Source organism: Camarhynchus parvulus, chromosome 21 (assembly GCF_901933205.1).
Source record: "Camarhynchus parvulus chromosome 21, STF_HiC, whole genome shotgun sequence".
Taxonomy (NCBI): Eukaryota; Metazoa; Chordata; class Aves; order Passeriformes; family Thraupidae; genus Camarhynchus; species Camarhynchus parvulus.
The window spans coordinates 1,237,936-1,258,308 of NC_044591.1; the positions used below are offsets into that span (position 1 = coordinate 1,237,936).

The 20,373-nt window shown below is 50.1% G+C and overlaps 1 protein-coding gene across 4 annotated transcripts in view; it reads left to right on the plus strand.

The window, feature by feature from the left end:
* PAX7 (paired box 7) overlaps positions 1 to 20,373 on the plus strand; it is a 145,360-nt gene that overhangs the window by 73,544 nt on the left and 51,443 nt on the right. For all 4 annotated transcript variants that reach the window (XM_030963870.1, XM_030963872.1, XM_030963871.1 and 1 more), the window contains exons 7-8: positions 12,893 to 13,058; positions 14,765 to 14,958. In XM_030963870.1, coding sequence (XP_030819730.1) covers positions 12,893 to 13,058; positions 14,765 to 14,958 — 360 coding nt within the window. The remainder of the gene's footprint in view (positions 1 to 12,892; positions 13,059 to 14,764; positions 14,959 to 20,373) is intronic.

A 20,373-nucleotide genomic window follows, 5' to 3' on the forward strand; every position in this document is an offset into this window, starting at 1 on the left:
CTGACCCCGTGGAACATTCTGGGTGTGCTGAGGCCATAAAAGAGCCTTTCCCACCTGGTTCCTGCAGCCCCTGAGCACAAACAGGTGCTGCAGCTCCTTGGCTTTCCCAGCCCTGTTTCCATTTATTTCCTCATCCACCCCATCCATCTTTCTCCCACATCAAGTCCTGATTAGGCTGAGCAGGAGCACAACAGGGTTTTTTTTTTTTCCCCTCCCACAGGAGGCTCTTTTTGACCTTCCTTTCCTCTCCTTGTCTGACAAATTGTGGGAGCTGACCCAGAGCTGGGATAATTCGCTCCAGCCCCATCCTGGCAGGCAGCTGCTCCAGCGGGGTGTCTGGGTTTGACAAGCCAGGTGTCTGCTGAGGAAGGCAGGAGCTTCCCCTGAAACAGAGAATGTAAAGCCCCTCTCCCTCGGAATTGTTATAAATTGGAAATGAAGGGGCTCTCAGGCAAAGATACGGGAGCAGGAATAACAGTTCTTTATTAGGGAAGAAAAATTTTTAAAAACCAAACCAACAAAACAAAAACAAACAAAAACCCGGTGCAGTAATACAAACCAACACTGACAGAGTCAGAATAGGAGCTGGGGGTGGCACAGCCCCATCCCATGGGGGCTCAGCCCTCCTGCAGTGCCAGCTGTGCTGCTGCTGCAGCAGGGATCCTGCACAAGGGGGGAGTTTTCCTCTGCAGCTCCAGGGCTGCTGCAGATGGGCCTGGGCTCCCTCTGGCAATGCAGGGCAGCAGAAAGCTGCTCCTCTGGCAATGCAGTGGGCAAAGGCTGCCCTGGTGTCCCAAAATCTCAGATTGGATCCAGGTAGGAATGCTTGGCTCCTCCCCTGGGCGCAGCATCTCCCCATGGGATGCTGGAATTGGATCAGCCCTGCAGGGACACTCAGTGGCCATGGACAGCAGAGATCTCCTGGAGGGAGCACTGGCTGTGGCAGAGATAAAGAAAAAACTGCCCCACGGACAGAATTTAACTGCCCCACAGATAGGAATGGAACACACAGCCCCATTTCCAGCCTAAGACACAGGGATGGGAGGCCTGAGGGATACCCAGGATATCCAGGATACCCAGGATATTCAGGTTATCCAGGATATTTAGGACATTCAGGAGCGTGGCTGAGCAAGGTGCAGTGGCACAAGGACTCCTTGGGTATCTCCTTCCCAGATTTTTCCATCCCCGTCTCTGCTTCCCCCTCAGCAATGCCAGGTGGTTTCTAGGACACATTTCTTTATTTAAGGCATTTTTTGGGAACTGATCCATGGGGAAAACCCCAAAAGCAGCAGGTACAGCTCCTCTGCTCTTGGGAAGAACCAGCAGCTGCTGATTTTCCTGTTGCTGCTTCTTCCCCCACCCCTTTCCCCAAGCACCGGCCCCAAATTCTGAGTTGGCTCTGTAGGGTCTGGGGAGGGAGTTTGGGGTTGGTTCAGCAGTATTTGGGAAAGGAGTTTGGGGTTGGTTCTGCAGGATTTGAGGAAGAGATTTTGGGGTTGGCCCTGCAGCATCTGGTGAGAGTTTGGGTTTTTTCAGTAGGATTTAGGAAGGGAATTTGGGTTGGTTCTGCAGGATTTGAGGAAAGGAGTTTGGGGTTGGCTCTGCAGGATTTGGGGAAGAGATTTTGGGGTTGGCCCTGCAGCATCTGGTGGGAGTTTGGGGTTCTTTCAGTAGGATTTGGGAAGGGAATTTGGGATTGGTTCTGAAGGATTTTAAAAGGGGTTTGGCCCTTTTCAGCAGTTTGGTGGGGAGTTTGGGGATGGTTTCAGTTTAGGAAAGGAGTTTGGGGTTGGGAATTTGGGAAGGTTTGGGGTTGGTTCTGGGAAACAGTTTGGGGTCTTTTCAGTAGGAAGAAGGGAGTTTGGGGTTGGCTCTGCAGGATTTTGGGGAGGGAGTTTGGGTTTGGTTCTGCTGCATCTGGGGGTTTTGGTTTTGAGGAAAGGAGTTTGGGGTTGGTTCTGCAGGATTTGGGAAGGGAGTTTGGGGTTGCCCTGCAGGATTTGGGAAGGGAGTTTGGGGGCTTTGGTTCTGCAGATTTGGGGTTGGTAGGGAAAGGAGTTTGGGGTTGGTTCTGTGCAGCTGTGGGAAGGGAGTTTGGTGGTTTAGGGTTTTTCAGCAGGATTTGGGGAGGGAGTTTGGGTTTGGTTCTGATTTGAGGAAGAGAGTTTGGGGTTTTTTCGGGGTTGTAAGTGTTCTGAAGCATTTGCAAAAGGGAGTTTGGGGTTTTTTCAGTAGGGTTTGGGGAGGGAGTTTGGGGTTGGTTCTGCAGTGTCTGGGAAGGGAGTTTGGGGTTGGCTCTGCAGGATTTTGGGGAGAGAGTTTGGGTTTGGTTCTGCAGCATCTGGGGAATGGAGTTTGGGGTAGCCCTGCAGGATTTGGGAAGGGAGTTTGGGGCTGGTTCTGCAGATTTGAGGAAAGGAGTTTGGGGTTGGTTCTGCTGCAGCTGGGGAAGAGAGTTTGGGGTTTTTTTCAGCAGGATTTTGGAAGCGATTTTGGGTTTGGTTCTGAAGGATTTGAGGAAAGGCGTTTGGGTTTGGTTCTGCAGAATTCGGGGAAGAGATTTCGGGGTTGGCTGTGCAGGATTTGGGAAGGGAGTTTGGGGCTGGCCCCCAAGGTGTGGGAACCCTTTTGTAGGCGCAGCCTCAGAGAAACTTCCCCAGCAGCTCCCAGCCTTCCCTCTCCCTCCTCCGCGCGGCTGCAGCGGGCCAGGCTCCGCGCCAGGCTCGCCATGGTGTAACAGGATCCCGTGGCGGGGAATCTTTCGGGGCTGATAAACCCCGAGCAGAGCAGGCGGGAACTGAAGGCAGGTTCCCTTTGAAGTGCACCTCGCATTACAGCGAGCTGCTCCAGCCTCGGGATTTCAACCACCAATAAAATGATTTATGAGCATAAAAGGCCCCAGCCACCTTCGAGCGGGAATCAAAGGCCCCAGCGCAGAGGCCTCTTTCGGGCTGGGGAAGAGGGGAGAATGGACCTGTTTGGGCCATGAAATGAAAGAATGAAAAATTAATTTATTAACAAGAAATGAAATAATAAAATATTTATAATAGATAATAATATTATATATTATAAATATATATATTAAATATATAATATATAATAATTATATATTAATATATTATATATATTAAATATATTGAATATAATAGATATTATATACATTATATATTATATAATATTATATATTATAATATTAAAATGCTTTGCTAACAATAAATAAAATAATAAAATATTTATAATATATAGTAATATCGATTACTAATACTATAATATATATAATTATATACTAATACTATAATATAATACTATTAAAATATTTTCTTAACAATAAATTAAATAATTATTTATAATATATAATAATATAGATAGTATATAATGCTATTAAAATACTTTAACAATCAATAAAATAAAACATTTATAATCTATGATATAGATTATATAGAATAATATTAAATTACTTTATTAACAATAAATAAAATAATAAAACAATCTGTTTATAAAATATAATAATATAGAATATAATAATATAGAATATAATGATAAATTGATATAATTTATTAACGATATGGCACGTACACGTGGGGCTGCAGCCTCCAGCCAGGCTCGGTGGGAAGAGCTGCTTTCACCTCCTGGGAGCCTCTTTTGGTGGATTTTTTAATGTTATAATTTTTCATTTGTTTGGCTGCAGCAAACACCAAGATCTCTAGCTCCGGCACCTTCCGGAGTGAAAGAGGCTCAATCTCAGCTGGCTGAGTATGGAAATGGCCCAAAAAGTGAAAAATAGGGGGTTTATCCTCAGTTTAACCTGCGTAAGGACTCAAATGGGTTGATTTCAATCCCAAAAGCAACAGTTTTCCTGGAGTCGCAGGAGGAGCGTAATTAGGAACTGGATTTCCTGGCTGATAATCCTCTCCCTTGGAGTTTATCTTGCCTTTCTTCTCCAACACCGCAGAGCAAAAAGGCTCATCCCCAGGGTGGCTCTACCTGGCTGTAAAAGGATCCCGAGGATCTTTTATCTCTGATAAAACAAGGGAATGACCCCAGGTGGGGGAGGCAGGACGGGGGGTGCCGCTCTCGCACAGGTGGATTTTAATCCCGAACAGATTGGAAGCGTAAATGAGACAAAAATCCCCTCACACGGGGCATGAAACGGCGCAGATCTGTTCCGAGCTGTGTTTTGATCACACAAGTCAGACCCCAGGGCAGCCAAATCCTCCTGTCCCACCTTAGAACATCTCACTCCACATCTCCTTCCGCCTCATCCCAGGTGGATTTGCAGCCTCTGCCTCTTGGCTGGGAAAAGAAAAAGAGCTTTTCCACTCTTGGGGATGTCAGGAATCTCTGGGGATCCCTTCTTCTTCCACTCTCTCTGTGCCTGGATTTGGATCTTGGCCCTGGTTTTGCTGCAGGTGCTGGACTTTGATGTGCTGATCTCTGCACTGGGATCTTGATCTTTGTGGGGTGGCAGCCCCAGCCCTTTCCTCTGCAAAGAAAGGTTTATTCCTCTCCTTTTCCTCTGCAAAAAAAGGTTTATTCCTATTTTTTCCTCTGCAAAGAGAACATTTCTTTCTCTCCTTTTCCTCTGCAAAGAAAGGTTTATTCCTCTCCTTTTCAACTGCAAAGAGAACATTTCTCTCCCTCTCCTCTGCAACATTTATTTCTCTCATTTTCCTCTGCAAGGGGAAGGTTTGTGTCTCTCATTTTCCTCTGCAAGGAGGTTTCTCTCTCTCCTTTTCCTCTGCAAAGACAAAGTTTGTTTCTCTCCTTTTCCTCTTCAAAAAGGTTTCTTTCTCTCTTTTTCTCTGCAAGAAGAACATTTCTTCCTCTCCTTTTCCACTTCAAGGAGGTTTATTCCTCTCTTTTCCTTTGCAAAGAGGTTTCTTTCCTTTTCCTCTGCAAAGACAAAGTTTATTGCTCTTTTTTTCCTCTTCAAAGAGGTTTCTTTCTCTCCTTCTTCTTTGCAAAGACAAGGTTGGTTTCTCTCCTTTTCCTCTTCAAAGAGGTTTCTTTCCCTCTTTTTCTCTGCAAGAAGAGCATTTCTTCCTCTCCTTTTCCTCCACAAAGACAAGGTTTATTCCTTTCTTTTCCTCTTCAAGGAGGTTCCTTTCTCTCTTTTTCCTCTGCAAAGACATGATTTCTTTCTCTCCTTTTCCTCTGCAAGGAAGTTTATTTCTCTCCTTTTCCTCTTCAAAGAAAGTTTATTTCTCTCCTTTCCCTCTTCAAAGAGGTTTCTTTCTCTCTTTTTCTCTGCAAGGAGAACATTTCTTTCTCTCCTTTTCCTCTGCAAGGAGGTTTATTCCTCTCTTTTCTCCTTCAAAGAGCTTTATTCCTCTCCTTGTCCTCTGCAAAGAGAACATTTCTCTCCTTCTCCTCTGCAAGATTTGTTTCTCTCCTTCTCCTCTACAAAGACCAGGTTTATATCTCTCCTTTTCTCTGCAAAGACAAAGTTTATTTCTCTCTTTTCCTCTGCAAAGTTTATTCCTCTCTTTTCCTCTTCAAGGAGGTTCCTTTCTCTCTCTTTCCTCTGCAAAGACAAGATTTCTTTCTCTCCTTTTCCTCTACAAGGAAGTTTATTCCTCTTCTTTTCCTCTGCAAAGACAAAGTTTGTTTCTCTCCTTTACTCTTCAAAGAGGTTTATTTCTCTCTTTTTCCTCTACAAAGACAAAGTTTATTTCTCCTCTTTTCCTCTGCAAGGAGCTTTATTTCTCTCTTTTTCCTCTGCAAAGTTTATTTTTCCTCTTCAAAGAGGTTTATTTCTCTCCATTTCATCTTCAAGGAAGTTCCTTTCTCTCCTTCTCCTCTGCAAAGACAAGGTTTATTTCTCTCCTTTTCCTCTGCAAAAAAGTTTTCTTTCTCTCCTTTTCTTCTGCAAGGAGAACATTTCTTTCTCTCCTTTTCCTCTGCAAAGACAACATTTCTCCTCTTCTCCTCTGCAAGATTTGTTTCTCTCCTTTTCCTCTATAAGGAGGTTTATTCCTCTCTTTTCCTCTGCAAGGAGGTTCCTTTCTCTCCTTTTCCTCTGCAAAGACAAAGTTTATTTTTCCTCTTTTCCTCTTCCAAGAGGTTTACTTCTCTCCATTTCCTCTTCAAGGAGGTTCCTTTCTCTCTTCTTCTCCTCTGCAAAGACAAGGTTTATTTCTCTCATTTTCCTCTTCAAAAAGGTTTCTTTCCCTCTTTTTCTCTGCAAGGAGAACATTTCTTTCTCTCCTTCTCCTCTGCAAAGACAAGGTTTATTTCTCTCCCAAGCACCAGAAATCCCCAGGCTGTGGAAGTGGAAGGCGGTGACAGTTCGGGAGCAGAGCAGTCCCACAGCCCCAGTTCCACACTGCAATTTCCACCCGTGCAGGACCAAAAAATGCCCGGGGGATCCTCTTTGCGTGACCAGGGCGCACAAAAGGTTATTTAGGTTATTCCTTTATCCCTTTGTGCTGCTCCCCGCTCCCAGAACCTTCCACGGACAGGGCAGGATGAATGCAAAGTGCTCGGGGTCCATTCAGGGCTCTCCCCTGAGCCCTGTCCCAGATTTGGGGTGTTCTGGCACCGTGGCCCCGCTGGCCCGGAGCTCACAGGGCGGGAGTGACCCATTTCTGTCACCCTCTGAGGGCTCTGGGCAAGCAGGGCTGGGTGCCAAGGAGCTGCCAGGGCCCCACAAACCTGCCAGAGCTCGCTGACACCATGAAGGGAGCCGGGGGTTTCTGGTGTTCCTGGTGTGAAAAGCAGCGGGAAACGGGGCCTGGCTGGGCCTGGCCGGGCCTGAGCCACCGCGGGCCCAGAGGGGTTTGGTCAAATGGGCCCAGAGCAGCCCAGGAACCCCAGAGTGATCCCAGAGTGACCCCAGGAACCCCAGAGTGACCCCAGAGTGACCCCAGAGTGATCCCAGAGTGACCCCAGAGTGACCCCAGAGTGACCCCAGGAACCCCAGAGTGACCCCAGAGTGACCCCAGAGTGACCCCAGAGTGACCCCAGGAACCCCAGAGTGATCCCAGAGTGACCCCAGAGTGATCCCAGAGTGACCCAAGGAACCCCAGAGTGATGTGAGAGTGACCCCACAAACAGGGAACTGATCCAGGGAACCCCAGAGCAACCCCACAGAGAGCCCCAGAGCAACCCCAGTGACCCCACAAACAGGGAACAGATCCAGGGAACCCCAGAGCAACCCCAGGGCACCCTGGGAATGAGGAACAGATCCAGGGAACCCCAGAGCAACCCCAGGAACAGGGAACAGATCCAGGGAACCCCAGAGCAACCCCAGAGCACTCCAGAAATGAGGAACAGATCCAAGAACCTCAGAGCACCCCCAGGGTGCCCCAGGATTGAGGAACTGATGCAGGAACCCCAGAGCAACCCCACAGAGAGCCCCAGAGTGACCCCACAAACAGGGAACAGATCCAGGGAACCCCAGAGCAACCCCAGGGCACCCCAGAAATGGGGAACAGGTCCAAGAACCTCAGAGCAACCCCAGAGCACTCCAGGAATGAGGAATTGATCCAGGGAACCCCAGAGCAACCCCACAGAGAGCCCCAGAGCAACCCCAGTGACCCCACAAACAGGGAACAGATCCAGGGAGCCCCAGAGCAACCCCACAAACAGGGAACAGATCCAGGGAGCCCCAGAGCAACCCCAGGAACGGGGAACAGATCCAGGAACCCCAAACCAACCCTGAGGGGAAGCTCAGGGGACCCTTCCCAGCAGCACAAATGGGAGGCAGAACCCCCCGAGGGAAAATTGCCTTTTCCTGTAAGAACAAGGCCCAGGAGTGGGGAATTGTTTGTGGGGAACTCGATAGAAAAGTGCCCAGGTTGAGACTGGGATCTTGTTTGGGGTTTGTGGGGCTGTGGCTCTGTGGTGTCTGGGGAAGGGAATTTGGAATTGGCTCTGCGGGACTTGGGGAAGGAGTGTGGGGTTGGTTCTGCAGATTTGGGGGCGTTTGGGGCTGTCTGTGCAGTGTTTGGAGAAGGGAGTTTGGGGTTGGCCCTGCAGGATTTGGGAAGGGAGGTTGCGGTTTTTTCAGTAGGATTTGGGAAGGGAGTTTAGGGTTTTTACAGTAGGATTTGGGAAGGGAGTTTAGGGTTTTTTTCAGCAGGATTTGAAGAATGAAGTTTGAGGTTGGTTCTGCGGGATTTGGGGAAGAAATTTTGGGTTTTTTTCAGTAGGATTTGGGGAAGGGAGTTTGGGGTTGGTTCTGCAGGATTTGGGGAAGGGAGTTTGGGGTTGGTTCTGCAGATTTGGGGAAAGAGTTTGGGGTTGGTTCTGCAGGATTTGAAGAAGGGAGTTTGGGGTTGGTTCTGCAGATTTGGGGGAGTTTGGGGTTGGTTCTGCAGGATTTGGGAAAGAAAGTTTTTTCAGTAGGATTTGGGGAGGGAGTTTGAGGTTGGTTCTGCAGGATTTGAGGAAAGAGTTTAGGGTTAGCTCTGTGGGATTTGGGGGAGGGATGTGGGTTTGGTTCTGCAGCATTTGGAGCAGTTTGGGGGCGTTTGTGCAGCATTTGGGGAAGGGAATTTGGGGTTGGTTGTGCAGGATTTGGGAAGGGACTTTGGGGTTGGTTCTGCAGTGTGTGAGGAAGGGAGTTTGGGTTTTTTTCAGTAGGATTTGGGGAAGGGAGTTTGGGGTTGGCCCTGAAAGATCTGGGGAAAGAGTTTGGGGTTGACTCTGCAGGATTTGGGAAGGGAGTTTGGGGTTTTTTCAGCAGGATTTGAAGAAAAGAGTTTGGGGTTGGTTCTGCAGAATTTGGAGAAGGGAGTTTGGAGTTGGCTCTGCAGGATTTGGGGAAAGAGTTTGGGTTTTTTTCTGCAGGATTTGGGGAAGGGAGTTTGGGGTTTTTTTCAGCAGGATTTGAAGAAGGGAGTTTGGGGTTCGTTCTGCAGGATTTGGGAAGAGAGTTTGGGGTTGATTTTGCAGTGTCTGGGGAAGAGAGTTTGAGGTTGGGTCTGCACCATTTGGAGGAGGGAGTTTGGGGTTGGTTCTGCAGATTTGGGGGAGTTTGGGGTTGGTTCTGCAGGATTTGGGAAGGGAGTTCGAGGTTGCCCCCAAGGTGTGGGAACCCTTTTGCAAGCCCAGCTCCTGCTCTGAGCCTGAGCAGCTTGGGAACCTGATGGAAGGGGGGTGGGCTTTCCCCCACTCCTGATTTTTGCGCAGTTTTTTCCCATTCCTGTGAAATTCAATCGTGTTTTGCAGCTCTTGGGGCCTCCCAAAGCCCAGCAGCTGTGTTCTCATCTGGCCTGAAAGCTTATCCTCGTGAACCCCAAACAGAACAGACCTGAGAGCCCTCTGTGCTGAAATGGAGCTAACCCAGCCCACAAGGCAGCTCGGGCAGCTCCTTTTACCCTACAGAAAGAAGATTTTCCCCTATGAAACACTCAGGAAACCTTTTTTACCCTGCAGAAAAAAATATTTCCCCCGATAAAACACTTGGGAATCTCTTTTTACCTTACAGAAAGGTGATTTCTCCCAATAAAACACTTGGGAAACCCTTTTTACTGTGCAGAAATGGGATTGCTCCCAATAAAACACTGGGAAAACCCTTTTTACCCTGCAGAAAGATTTCCCCAATGAAACACTGGGGAAACCCTTTTTTCCCTGCAGAAAAGGGATTTCCCCTGATAAAACACTTGGCCAGCCCCTTTTACCCACAGAAAGGCGATTTCCCCAGTGAAACAATTGGGAAACCCTTTATGCTCTGCAGAAGGATATTTCCTCCGATAAAATACTTGGGAATTTCTTTTTATCCTGCAGAAATGGGATTGCTCCCAGTAAAACTTTTAGGAAATCCTTTTTGCTCTGCAGGAGGAGATTTCCCCCAGTGAAACACTTGGGAAAGCCTTTTTACTGTACAGAAAAGAGATTTTCCCTGGTAAAACATTTGGAATCTCTTTTTACCCTGCAGAAAGGAGATTTTCCCAATGAAACATTTGGGAAACACTTTTTACACAACAGAAAGTAGATTTCCCCCAATAAAACACTCAGGAAACCCTTTTTACTGTACAGAAAAGGGATTTCCCCTGGTAAAATATTGGGAATCTCTTTTTACCCTATAGAAAGGAGATTTCCCCAGTGAAACACTTGGGAAACCCTTTTTACCCTGCAGAAATGCAGATTTCCCCCAGTAAAACCCACCAGGGCTGCCAAACCCCTAAGAGCACATCCCATAAATTGAGGGTTGTGTGGGTGACCCCAAATTCTGGGTAAATCTCCGTTCTGGAGTGCAGAAGCCGGAATTAGAAAAGCTCCTCTGGAGCCTCATAGGTGAAGCAGCAGAGCTGAGCTCAGCTTTGCCCCAGTGTTTAGGCTGGGTTTATTTATTGCAGAGGCTGCAGCACCATTCTGGGCTGGCTGCAGAGCTCTTGCTGATGCCTTGGGAAGGCTGAGCTAGAACAGAGATTGGACAGAGCTAAAGAATAAAATAGGGATTTATTGAAAGGATCTCCTCAAGGGATCCACCTTGGGCAGCACAAGAGCCCAGCCAGGGCTGCACCCAAGATGAACCAAAATGGCACAAAATGGCCACAAAATGGACGCAAAATGGGACAAAATGTGCCCAAGATGAATCCAAATGGCCACAAAATGAACCAAGATGAACCAAAATGGCCACAAAATAAAACCAAAATGAACCCAAGATGAACCCAAAATGGTCACAAAATAAACCCAAAATGGTCACAAAATGCACGACCGCTCACGGGGTCTCTCACTTTTATCAGTTCTGCTCCATTTGCATCTTGCAGTTCATTGTCCCATTCCAGCTTTAGCCCGTGCAGTCCCATCCTTGTTTTTCTCTCTCCAGCCCACGGTGTTTGTGCTCCTGGGCTGAGATTTAGATCGTTTGTCCTTGGTGCCAGCAGAGCAGGAATTGTTTTGTCTCCCTGCTCTGTGCAGAGCTCCCAGGCCCTGATGTGAAGCCCAGACCCGCACACCAAAGCAGCACAGAATGTGAAAAATAGAAAATCTAAAACCTGAGATATCAGCACAGAATGTGAAAAATAGAAAATCTAAAACCTGAGATATGAACTCAGAATGTGAGAACCAGAAAATCTAAACCTGAGGCATCAGTGGCAAAGCGTTTTGGGGCTGGTGCCAGCACAGAGCTTGGTGCAATTCCATGAACACCGAGGCTGGAGAAGCTGGGGAAGCTTTTCAGCGCTGCTGTCCCCAGGTGTGTCCATCTCCCTGCTGCTCTCCCAACCTCGGACGGAGCAGAGCTGTGCTGTGACTCAGCTTTGCAAGGACACTGCTTGGAGCCACGCTAATCCTGACTGCTCCGGGGGGTCGTTTGCCCCTGTGTCCTTACTTCCCATCCCTAAAATAAAGCCCAGACCCACACACTGAAGCAGAAGAGAAGCTGAAAAATATAAAATCTAAACCTGAGGCATCATTGCAGGCAGGGCAGGGCTCAGCAGGGCTCTGGCTGGAGCCGAGCCCCGATGTCCCTGCGGGGCTGGTCTATCTCTCGAGCTTGTCTAACACCGCGAGCGCGATGCTAATCTGGCCATTGATCCCTCCTAACAGCGCCGCTATTATGGCGCTTAATCCTCCGGCAGAATTCCCAGCCCCGCAGATAACAGGGACTGCAGCGGGGCTTCTCCCTGGGATGGACTTTTCGGGAACACACAAACCCCATCGCGGGTGTGGGACCTCGGTTCGGGAAGGACCTTGAGAGCTTGAGCACATCCAGAGGAGGCAGCGAGGCTGGAGAGGGGCTGGGAGCACAAACCTCGTGAGGAACCACTGAGGGAGCTGGGGGTGTTCAGCCTGGAGAAAAGGAGACTCAGGGGTGACCTCATCACTCTCTAGAACTTTCTGAAAGGTGGCTGTGCTCAGGTGGGGTTGGGCTCTTTCTCCAGGCAGCACTGACAGAACCAGAGCGCACAGTCTCAAGCTGTGCCAAGGGAAATGTAGGTTGGATATCAGGAAAAAGTTTTTTATGGAAAGGGCGATAAAGTTCTGGAATGTCTGCCTAGGGAGGTGGTGCAGTCACCATCCCTGGGTGTGTTTAACAAAGCCTGGATGTGGCACGGGGTGCCAGGGTTGAGTTGAGGTGTTGGGGCTGGGCTGGACTCCATGATCTTGAAGGTCTCTTCCAACCTGGTCGTTCTGTGAATCCCTGTCCAACCCCCCCAGCTGGGAGCAGCATCCACCCAAAATCCTGGGGGGATCCCCCCAAAATCCTGGGGGGGACAGGGCCGGGGCTTTGGGGTCAGCGGGGAGAGGGAAGTGAGGAGGGGTGGTGGGATTCACCTCCACACTCCAGGGGTGAAGGACCTACCATGGTCCAGGAGCAGCTCGAGCCTGGGCTTGGCTTTGGCCAGAGGGTGCTGCCGGCAGGTGTGACAGGCAGAGCTCTGGTGTCACCTGTGGGGTATTTTCTGTCCCCCAGGTGTGCCAGGCATTGCTCAGGTATCACCTGTGGGATGTTTCCCATCTCCCCAGCTATGCCATGCATTACTCAGGTGTGACCTGTGGGGTATTTTCTGTCCCCCAGGTGTGACATGCATTGCTCAGGTGTCACCCACGGTGTGTTCTCTGTCCCCCCATGTGCAACATACATTGCTCAGGTGTCACCTGTGGGATGTTCCCTGTCCCCCAGGTGTGACATACACTGCTCAGGTGTCACCCACAGTGTGTTCTCTGTCCCCCAGGTGTGCCAGGCATTGCTCAGGTATCACCTGTGGGGTGTTCTCTGTCCCCCAGGTGTGACATGCATTGCTCAGGTGTCACTCACGGCGTGTTCTCTGTCCCCCAGGTGTGACAGACATTACTCAGGTGTCACCCATGGCATGTTTCCTGTCCCACCAGGTGTGACATACATTGCTCAAGTGTCACCTGTGGGATGTTCCCTGTCCCCCCAGGTGTGACATACATTGCTCAGGTGTCACCCACGGCGTGTTCTCTGTCCCCCCAGGTGTGGTTCAGCAACCGGCGGGCGCGCTGGCGCAAGCAGGCAGGAGCCAACCAGCTGGCCGCCTTCAACCACCTGCTGCCGGGGGGCTTCCCGCCCGCGGGGATGCCGGCGCTGCCCCCGTACCAGCTGCCCGACTCCTCCTACCCCAGCACCACCATCTCCCAAGGTGAGCCCCCCTCCCCTCTGCTGAGGCCTTCGGGCCCCTTCCAAACCCCCCCGGGGTTCTCTCCTTGGGCCGTTCCGGGCTGGGGCATCCTGGGACAGCTGGGAGCCTCTTGTGGGTTTTGTTTAGAATTAAGGAGGAAGTTTTTCACAGAAAGAGTGGTCAAATACTGGAATCATCTACCCAGGGAGGTGGTGGAGTCACCATCCCTCGATGTGTTTAAAAAAAGACTGGATCTGGCACTTGGTGCCATGATCTAGTTGAGGTGTTAGAAGATGGGTTGGACTCGATGATCTTAAAGGTCTCTACCAACCTCGAAATTCTGTGATTCTGTGTGATTCTATTTAGTTGGGAAAATCGGGGTTTTTCCTCAAGTCAGTGGAAATTCTTCAGTTTTCTCCTCTATTCCACGTCCTTTCTGCTGTGTCCCCATGTCCCCATGGAGTTTTGGACATGGAGCACGTCCCAGTAAATTGGGGTTGTGTGGGTGACCCCAGTGTTGGGTTCAGCAGTGGGAATATTCCAGTGGAAGGAACATTGTTAATTAGTTAGTTACCTTGTAAATTGGGGGTTGTGTGGGTGACCCCTCATTGTGGGTAAATCTCCAGTCTGGGGTTCAGCATCAGGAATATTCCAGTGGAAGGAATATTTTTAATTAGTTACCTTGTAAATTGGGCATTTACCCAATTTATTATTTATTATTTACCCAAATTGTGTGGGATTTACATCATTGTGGGTAAATCTCTGTTCCGGGGTTCAGCATCAGGAATATTCCAGTGGAAGGAATATTTTTAATTAGTCACCTTGTAAATTGGGCATTTACCCAATTTATTATTTACTATTTACTTAAATTATGTGGGATTTACCTCATTCTGGGTAAATCTCCATTACTGGGCTCAACAGCAGGAATATTCCAGTGGAAGGAATATTGTTAATTAGTTATCTTGTAAATTGGGCATTTACCCAATTTATTATTTATTATTTACCCAAATTGTGTGGGATTTACATCATTGTGGGTAAATCTCTGTTCCGGGGTTCAGCATCAGGAATATTCCAGTGGAAGGAATATTGTTAATTAGTCACCTTGTAAATTGGGGGTTGTGTGGGTGACCCCTCATTGTGGGTAAATCTCCATTAATGGGGTTCAGCAGCAGGAATATCCCAGTGAAAGGAACACTGTTAATTCCAGCTGCCTTTGGCCTTTCCCAAGGAATTCATGGCTCTTTTGGGGGGGAAAAAGAAGTCAAAACGCAGACTTGGCCAAGCGTGGAGCTGCTGGGTCCCAGGATGGCCAAGCCGCCATTCTTGGGTTTCCTGGGGGTCTTGCAGATGTTTCCTGGGGGTTTCCTTGGGGTTTCCTGGGAGTTTCCCAAGGGTTTCCTGGGGCATCTCCTGGGAGTTTCCCAAGGGTTTCCTGGGGGTCTCCCGGGGGTCTCCTGGGGGTTTCCTGGGGGTATCTCAGGAGTCTCCATGGGATTTCCCAGGGGTCTCCTGAGTGTTTCCCAAGGGGGTCTTCCAAGGGTCTCCCAGGGATGTCCCAGGGGTTTTCCAGGGCCTTCCTGGGGGTATCCCGAGGGTGTCCCAGGGGTTTAACGGGAATGTCCCAGGGGTCTCCCAGGGGTGTTCTGGGGTTTCCTGGGGGTGTCCCGGGGGTGTCCCAGGGTTTCCCAGGGGGATGCCAGCCCGTTGGTGTCCCTGTGTCCCCGCAGACGGCGGCAGCACCGTGCACCGGCCGCAGCCGCTGCCGCCCTCCACCATGCACCAGGGCGGCCTGGCTGCCGCCGCCGACTCCGGCTCTGCCTACGGCACCCGGCACAGCTTCTCCAGCTACTCCGAGAGCTTCATGAACGCCGCAGCTCCCACCAACCACATGAACCCCGTCAGCAACGGCCTCTCCCCGCAGGTAGGTGCCCATTTCCAGCCTGGTCGGCGTTCCGCGAGCGCCGACAGCTCCGAGCCGGCACCGCGGTTGTTGGGCTTGGGGTTGGGGTTGGTGTGGTTGTTGTTGTGGCGGTTGCTGTTGCGGTCAGGAATTCCTGCGGGCAGAGCAATTAGTTGGTTTGTTAATGAGCAGCGGCTCTGTCGTGAGCCCACAGCCAGGTTGGGGTGAGGGGATCCCTGTGACGGTATTCACAGGAGCCTTATGTTGAAGGAAGAGACGAGGATCTGACTCCGCGTTTCAGAAGGCTTGATTTATTTTTTTATAATATATATTATATTAAAACTATACTAAAAGAATAGAAGAAAAGGTTTTCATCAGAAGGCTGGCTAAGCTAAGAATAGAACCAGAAAGAATGATAACAAAGGCTCTGTCTCGGAGCCAGCTGAGCTGTGATTGGCCATTAATTATAAACATCTAAGATGGGCCAATCACAGACGCACCTGTTGCATTCCACAGCAGCAGATAACCAATGTTTACATTTTGTTCCTGAGGCTTCTCAGCTTCTCAGGAGGAAAAATCCAAAGGAAAGGATTTTTCATAAAAAGATGTCTGCAACAGATCCCCAACACCTGGAGCACCCCCAAAACCAGCCCAGAGCAGGGGGACCCGGTGCTGGGTTGTGAGCCCCAGGACAGCACACCTGAGGGTGGACTCCACAGGTCTTCCTGGCTGGCTGATTTAGGCACAGCCTGGAGCTCCTCCAGGTCTGGCTGGACACGGAGCTGAGCTCAGAGATGGAGATTTGGGGTTTGATTTGGGGAAACTCGTGCAGACAATCCTGCACGGGGCGTGGGTGAGCTGTGGAGGGGGAAAGCAGTCTCCAAGCTTTGATATCAAGGGGGACTAAAAATGAGCAGCCAGGACTTGTCCTTATCCTGAGGGACACCAAATCCCATTTTTTCCACTCTCGGTCACTTGCGGGATATGGAGTTGTGTGAAGGGCAGCAGTTGTTTCAGAGGGATCCGTTTATTTAGGATGGGAAGCCAAAATAATTTGGGATGAGGAGGAGGAACGAAGTGGGCACCTGGAATGGAAAAGCTGCAGAGGTTTGGAGTCCAACAAACAGGGACACCAGGGGGTGTGGAGGTAAAGCTCCAGCAGCCTGAGTGTGGAAACAAACACGGAGTGTGAGTGAAAGAGGGAAACTTTGCAGCTTCTCCGGAATGGTTCAAACACCCCACTTCTGGCTTTGAGTGGGAAAACTGTGACTGGCACAGGGCAGAGTGGGAAAATGCTGAAATATTGAAAGGCACAGGGGTGGATGAGAAAATACTGAAGTATTGATTGGCATGGGGCTGGATGGGAAAATATGAAAATATTGACTGGCACAAGGCTGGATGGGAAAATATGAAAATATTGACTGGCATGGGGCTGGATGGGAAAATACTGAAATGTGACTGGCACAGGGCTGGATGAGAAAATGCTGAAATATTGAATGGCACAGGGCTGGATGGAAAATATTAAAATATTGACTGGCATGGGGCTGGATGGGAAAATACTGAAATGTGACTGGCACAAGGCAAAACGGGAAAATACTGAAATGTGACTGTCATGGGGCTGGATGAGAAAATATTAAGATATTGACTGGCACAAAGCTGGATGGGAAAATACTGAAATATTGACTGGTATGAAGCTGGATGGGAAAATACTGAAATGTGACTGGCACAGGGCTGGGTGGGAAAATGCTGAAATATTGAATGGCACAGGGCTGGACGAGAAAATACTGAAATATTGATTGGCATGGGGCTGGATGGGAAAATATGAAAATATTGACTGGCACAAGGCTGGATGGGAAAATACTGAAATGTGACTGGCATGGGGCTGGATGGGAAATATTAAAACATTGACTGGGATGGGGCTGGATGGGAAAATACTGAAATGTGACTGGAACAGGGCTGGGTGGGAAAATGTTGAAATATTGACTGGCATGAAGCTGGATGGGAAACTACTGAAATGTGGCTGGCACAGGGCTGGATGGGAAAATACTGAAATGTGGCTGGCACAGGGCTGGATGGGAAAATACTGAAATGTGGCTGGCACGGGGCTGGATATTGCTCCAAACAGGGACATTTGCGGGGGAATAGGCAGATATCCCTCTGACAAGGGATTTCTGAGAGCACTGGGCTCAGGCTCAGAGGATACAGCCTGGCATTGAAAGGCAGGCCTGGGTTAGCTGGGCCAGGGCCCAGGATTAACTCAGATGATCCCAAGTGCAATTTATCCCCACGGAATAAGGCGGGGATGAGATGCCTGGGATGAGCCCCAGGCGCAGAGAAGGCCATCCTGCAATTTCCATTTCCCTTCATCCTCTCCTGCCCAGTCCTGCAGAATCAGGGGCTCGTTGAAAGGACCAGACCGTGGCTTTTCCTGCGCTTATCCCAATCCCAAATTCCCCTGCCCCCAGGCTCAGGCTGGGGACAGATATCCCTGAGTCCATAAGCCCTTTGTATGGGAAAGAGAGGATCCTTTATCTGGCAGGCCTGAAGAAAAGAGAGCTTTGCACCCCCAGGAAGAGGAGATTCCCATTTTCCCAGAGCTTTTAATCATGTGAGGGCCAAGATATCGGTGTGGAAATTCGTCTGTTCCCTTTGTGCGCTGAGAGCCTAACCCAGGTTATTTCCCGACCGCTTTACATCCCCTGATCAAAAAATTCCTGCCTTTCCAAGCCCTCTGCTGTTCCTAGTGGAAGGAGATGAGAAATGCTCCCAGAAGGACGAAGAACTCCTGGGTTTGTCCTTTTATAGGGAAGTTTTGGGGGGTTCTCTTTATGGGGTGTGTGATTTATGAGTTAAGCCGAGCGCCATCCGGCTCTGCCGGGGCATTCCAAGGAAATCCGAGGAAAATTCCACCCTCCCTGCTGCCCGAGGGTCCTCTCTGCAGGGGGAGGGATCGGCCAGAGGGAAAGAGGGGGTTCAGGAGGGGGGAGAGAAAGAGGGAACTCAGGAGAGAAAAAAGAGGGGGTTCAGGAGAGAAAAAGAGGGGGTTCAGGAGGAGAAAAAGGGAGCTCAGGAGAAGGAAAGAGGGGACTCAGGAGGTTGGAAAAGGGGGTTTGGGAGGGGGAAAGAAAGAGGGAACTCAGGAGAGGAAAAAGAGGGGGTTCAGGAGGGTGGAAAGAGGGGGTTCAGGAGGGGGAAAAGGAGCTCAGGAGGTGGGGAAAGGGGATTCAGGAGGTGGGAAAGAAAGAGGGAACTCAGGAGAGAAAAAAGAGGGGCTTCAGGAGGGGGGAAGAAAGAGAGGGTTCAGGAGAGAAAAAGAGGGGGTTCAGGAGGGGAAAAGGGAGCTCAGGAGGAGGAAGGAGGGGACTCAGGAGGTTGAAAAAGGGGGTTCGGGGGGGGGGAAAGAAAGAGGGAACTCAGGAGAGGAAAAAGAGGGGGTTCAGGAGGGGGGAAAGGAGCTCAGGAGTGGGGGAAAGAGGGGATTCAGGAGGTAGGAAAGAAAGAGGGAACTCGGGAGAGGAAAAAGAGGGGGTTCAGGAGGGGGGAAAGAGGGAGCTCAGGAGATGGAAGAGAAGGGGTTCAGGAGTGGGGAAGAGGGAGGTCAGGAGGGGGAAAAGAGGGGGTTCATGAGATGGGAAAGAACAGGTTCAGGAGGGGGGAAAGAATTTGGGAGTTCAGGAGGGGGAAAGAGGGAATTCAGGACTGGGGAAAGAGGGGGTTCAGGAGGGGGGAAAGAAAGAGGGGGCTCAGGAGGTTGGAAAGAGGGGGTTCAGGAGGGGGGAATGAGGGAGCTCAGGAGATGGAAGAGAGGGAGTTCTGGAGGGGGGAATGAGGGAGGTCAGGAGGGGAAAAGAAGAGGTTCAGGAGGGGGAAAAGAGGGGGTTCAGGAGATGGGAAAGAACAGGTTCAGGAGGGGGGAAAGAATTTGGGAGTTCAGGAGGGGGAAAGAGGGAATTCAGGAGGGGGGGAAAGAAAGAGGAGGTTCAGGAGGGGGGGAATAAAGGGAGCTCAGGAGTGGGGAAAGAGGGGGTTCAGGAGATGGAAAAGAACAGGTTCAGGAGGGGGGAAAGAATTTCGGAGTTCAGGAGGGGGAAAGAAAGAGGGAGTTCGGGAGGGGGAAAAAGGGAGCTCAGGATTGGGGAAAGAGGGGATTCTGGAGGGGGAAAGAAGGAACTCAGGAGGGGAAAAAGAGGGGATTCAGGAGGTTGGAAAGAGGGGGTTCAGGATGGGGGAAAAAGGAACTCAGGAGGGGGGAAAGAGGGAGTTCAGGAGGGAGGAAGAAAGGGGGTTCAGGATATTGGAAAGAGAGGGTTCAGGAGAGGGAAAAGAGGGGATTCAGGATGGGGGAAAGAGGGAACTCAGGAGGAAAAAAAGGGGGTTCAGGAGGTTGGAAAGAGGGGGCTCATGGAGTGGGAAAGAGTGGGTTCAGAAGATGATGAAGAGGGAGTTCAGGAGGTTGGAAAACGCACGCTGGGAGCTGAGGGTGATGGTGATTTGTCTCTGGCCGGGTTTCTCGTTTCCCCCATGGCAGCAGCAGCAGCAGCAGGAGGGGATTTCTTGGCACTTCAGACAAGGAGAGGGGCCCAGGAGTTCCCAGCTTTGCTCCCTATCCAGTTACCCCGGGATTGGGTGTCCTGGCTGGAATCCACGGGCTGTGCTGGCAGCTGGAGTCTGGGAGGAGAATCGGCATCCCCGTTCCCAAAGAGAAAAAAACTGGGGATTTGGGATGGCCACCGTGGTGTCCCCATTCCCAAAGAGAAAATGGGGATTTGGGACAGCCACTGCAGTGCCTCCGTTCCAAAAGAGAAAATGGGGATTTTCCCAAACAGAAAATGAGGGTTGGAGTGGCCACTGTGGTGTTCCCAATCCCAAACAGAAAATGGGGATATAGTGTGGCTACTGTGGCATTCCCATTCCCAAAGAAATGTGGGGTGCCACTGTGGCATTCCCAACGGATTGGGCCCAAAGACAACCCATTCCCAGAGGGTTTGGGGTGGCCACTGTGGTGTTCCCATTCCCAAATGGGGATTTGGGGTGCCCACTGTGGGGTGCATTCCCATTCCCAGATGAGGATTTGGGGTGCCCACTGTGACACTCCCATTCCCAAATGGGGATTTGGGGTGCCCACTGTGGCATTCCCATTCCCAAGGGATTTGGGGTGCCCACTGTGGCATTCCCATTCCCAGATGAGGATTTGGGGTGCCCAGCTTGACTTGGCTGGGCTGGTGAGGGGTTAAGCCCAGCTGGAAATTAAGCCTGACCCAGCTCCTTGTCCAGCGCCCGTTTCTCACTTCCAGCTCTGGAATGGGAAGAGAAACAAAGCAAAACTTTGTGTGTTGAGATAAGGGGAGTTCAACAACTGATAATGAACTAAATACAGTGGGGATGAGGATGATGATGATGATAATAATATAATACTATAATAATAATACTTTATTG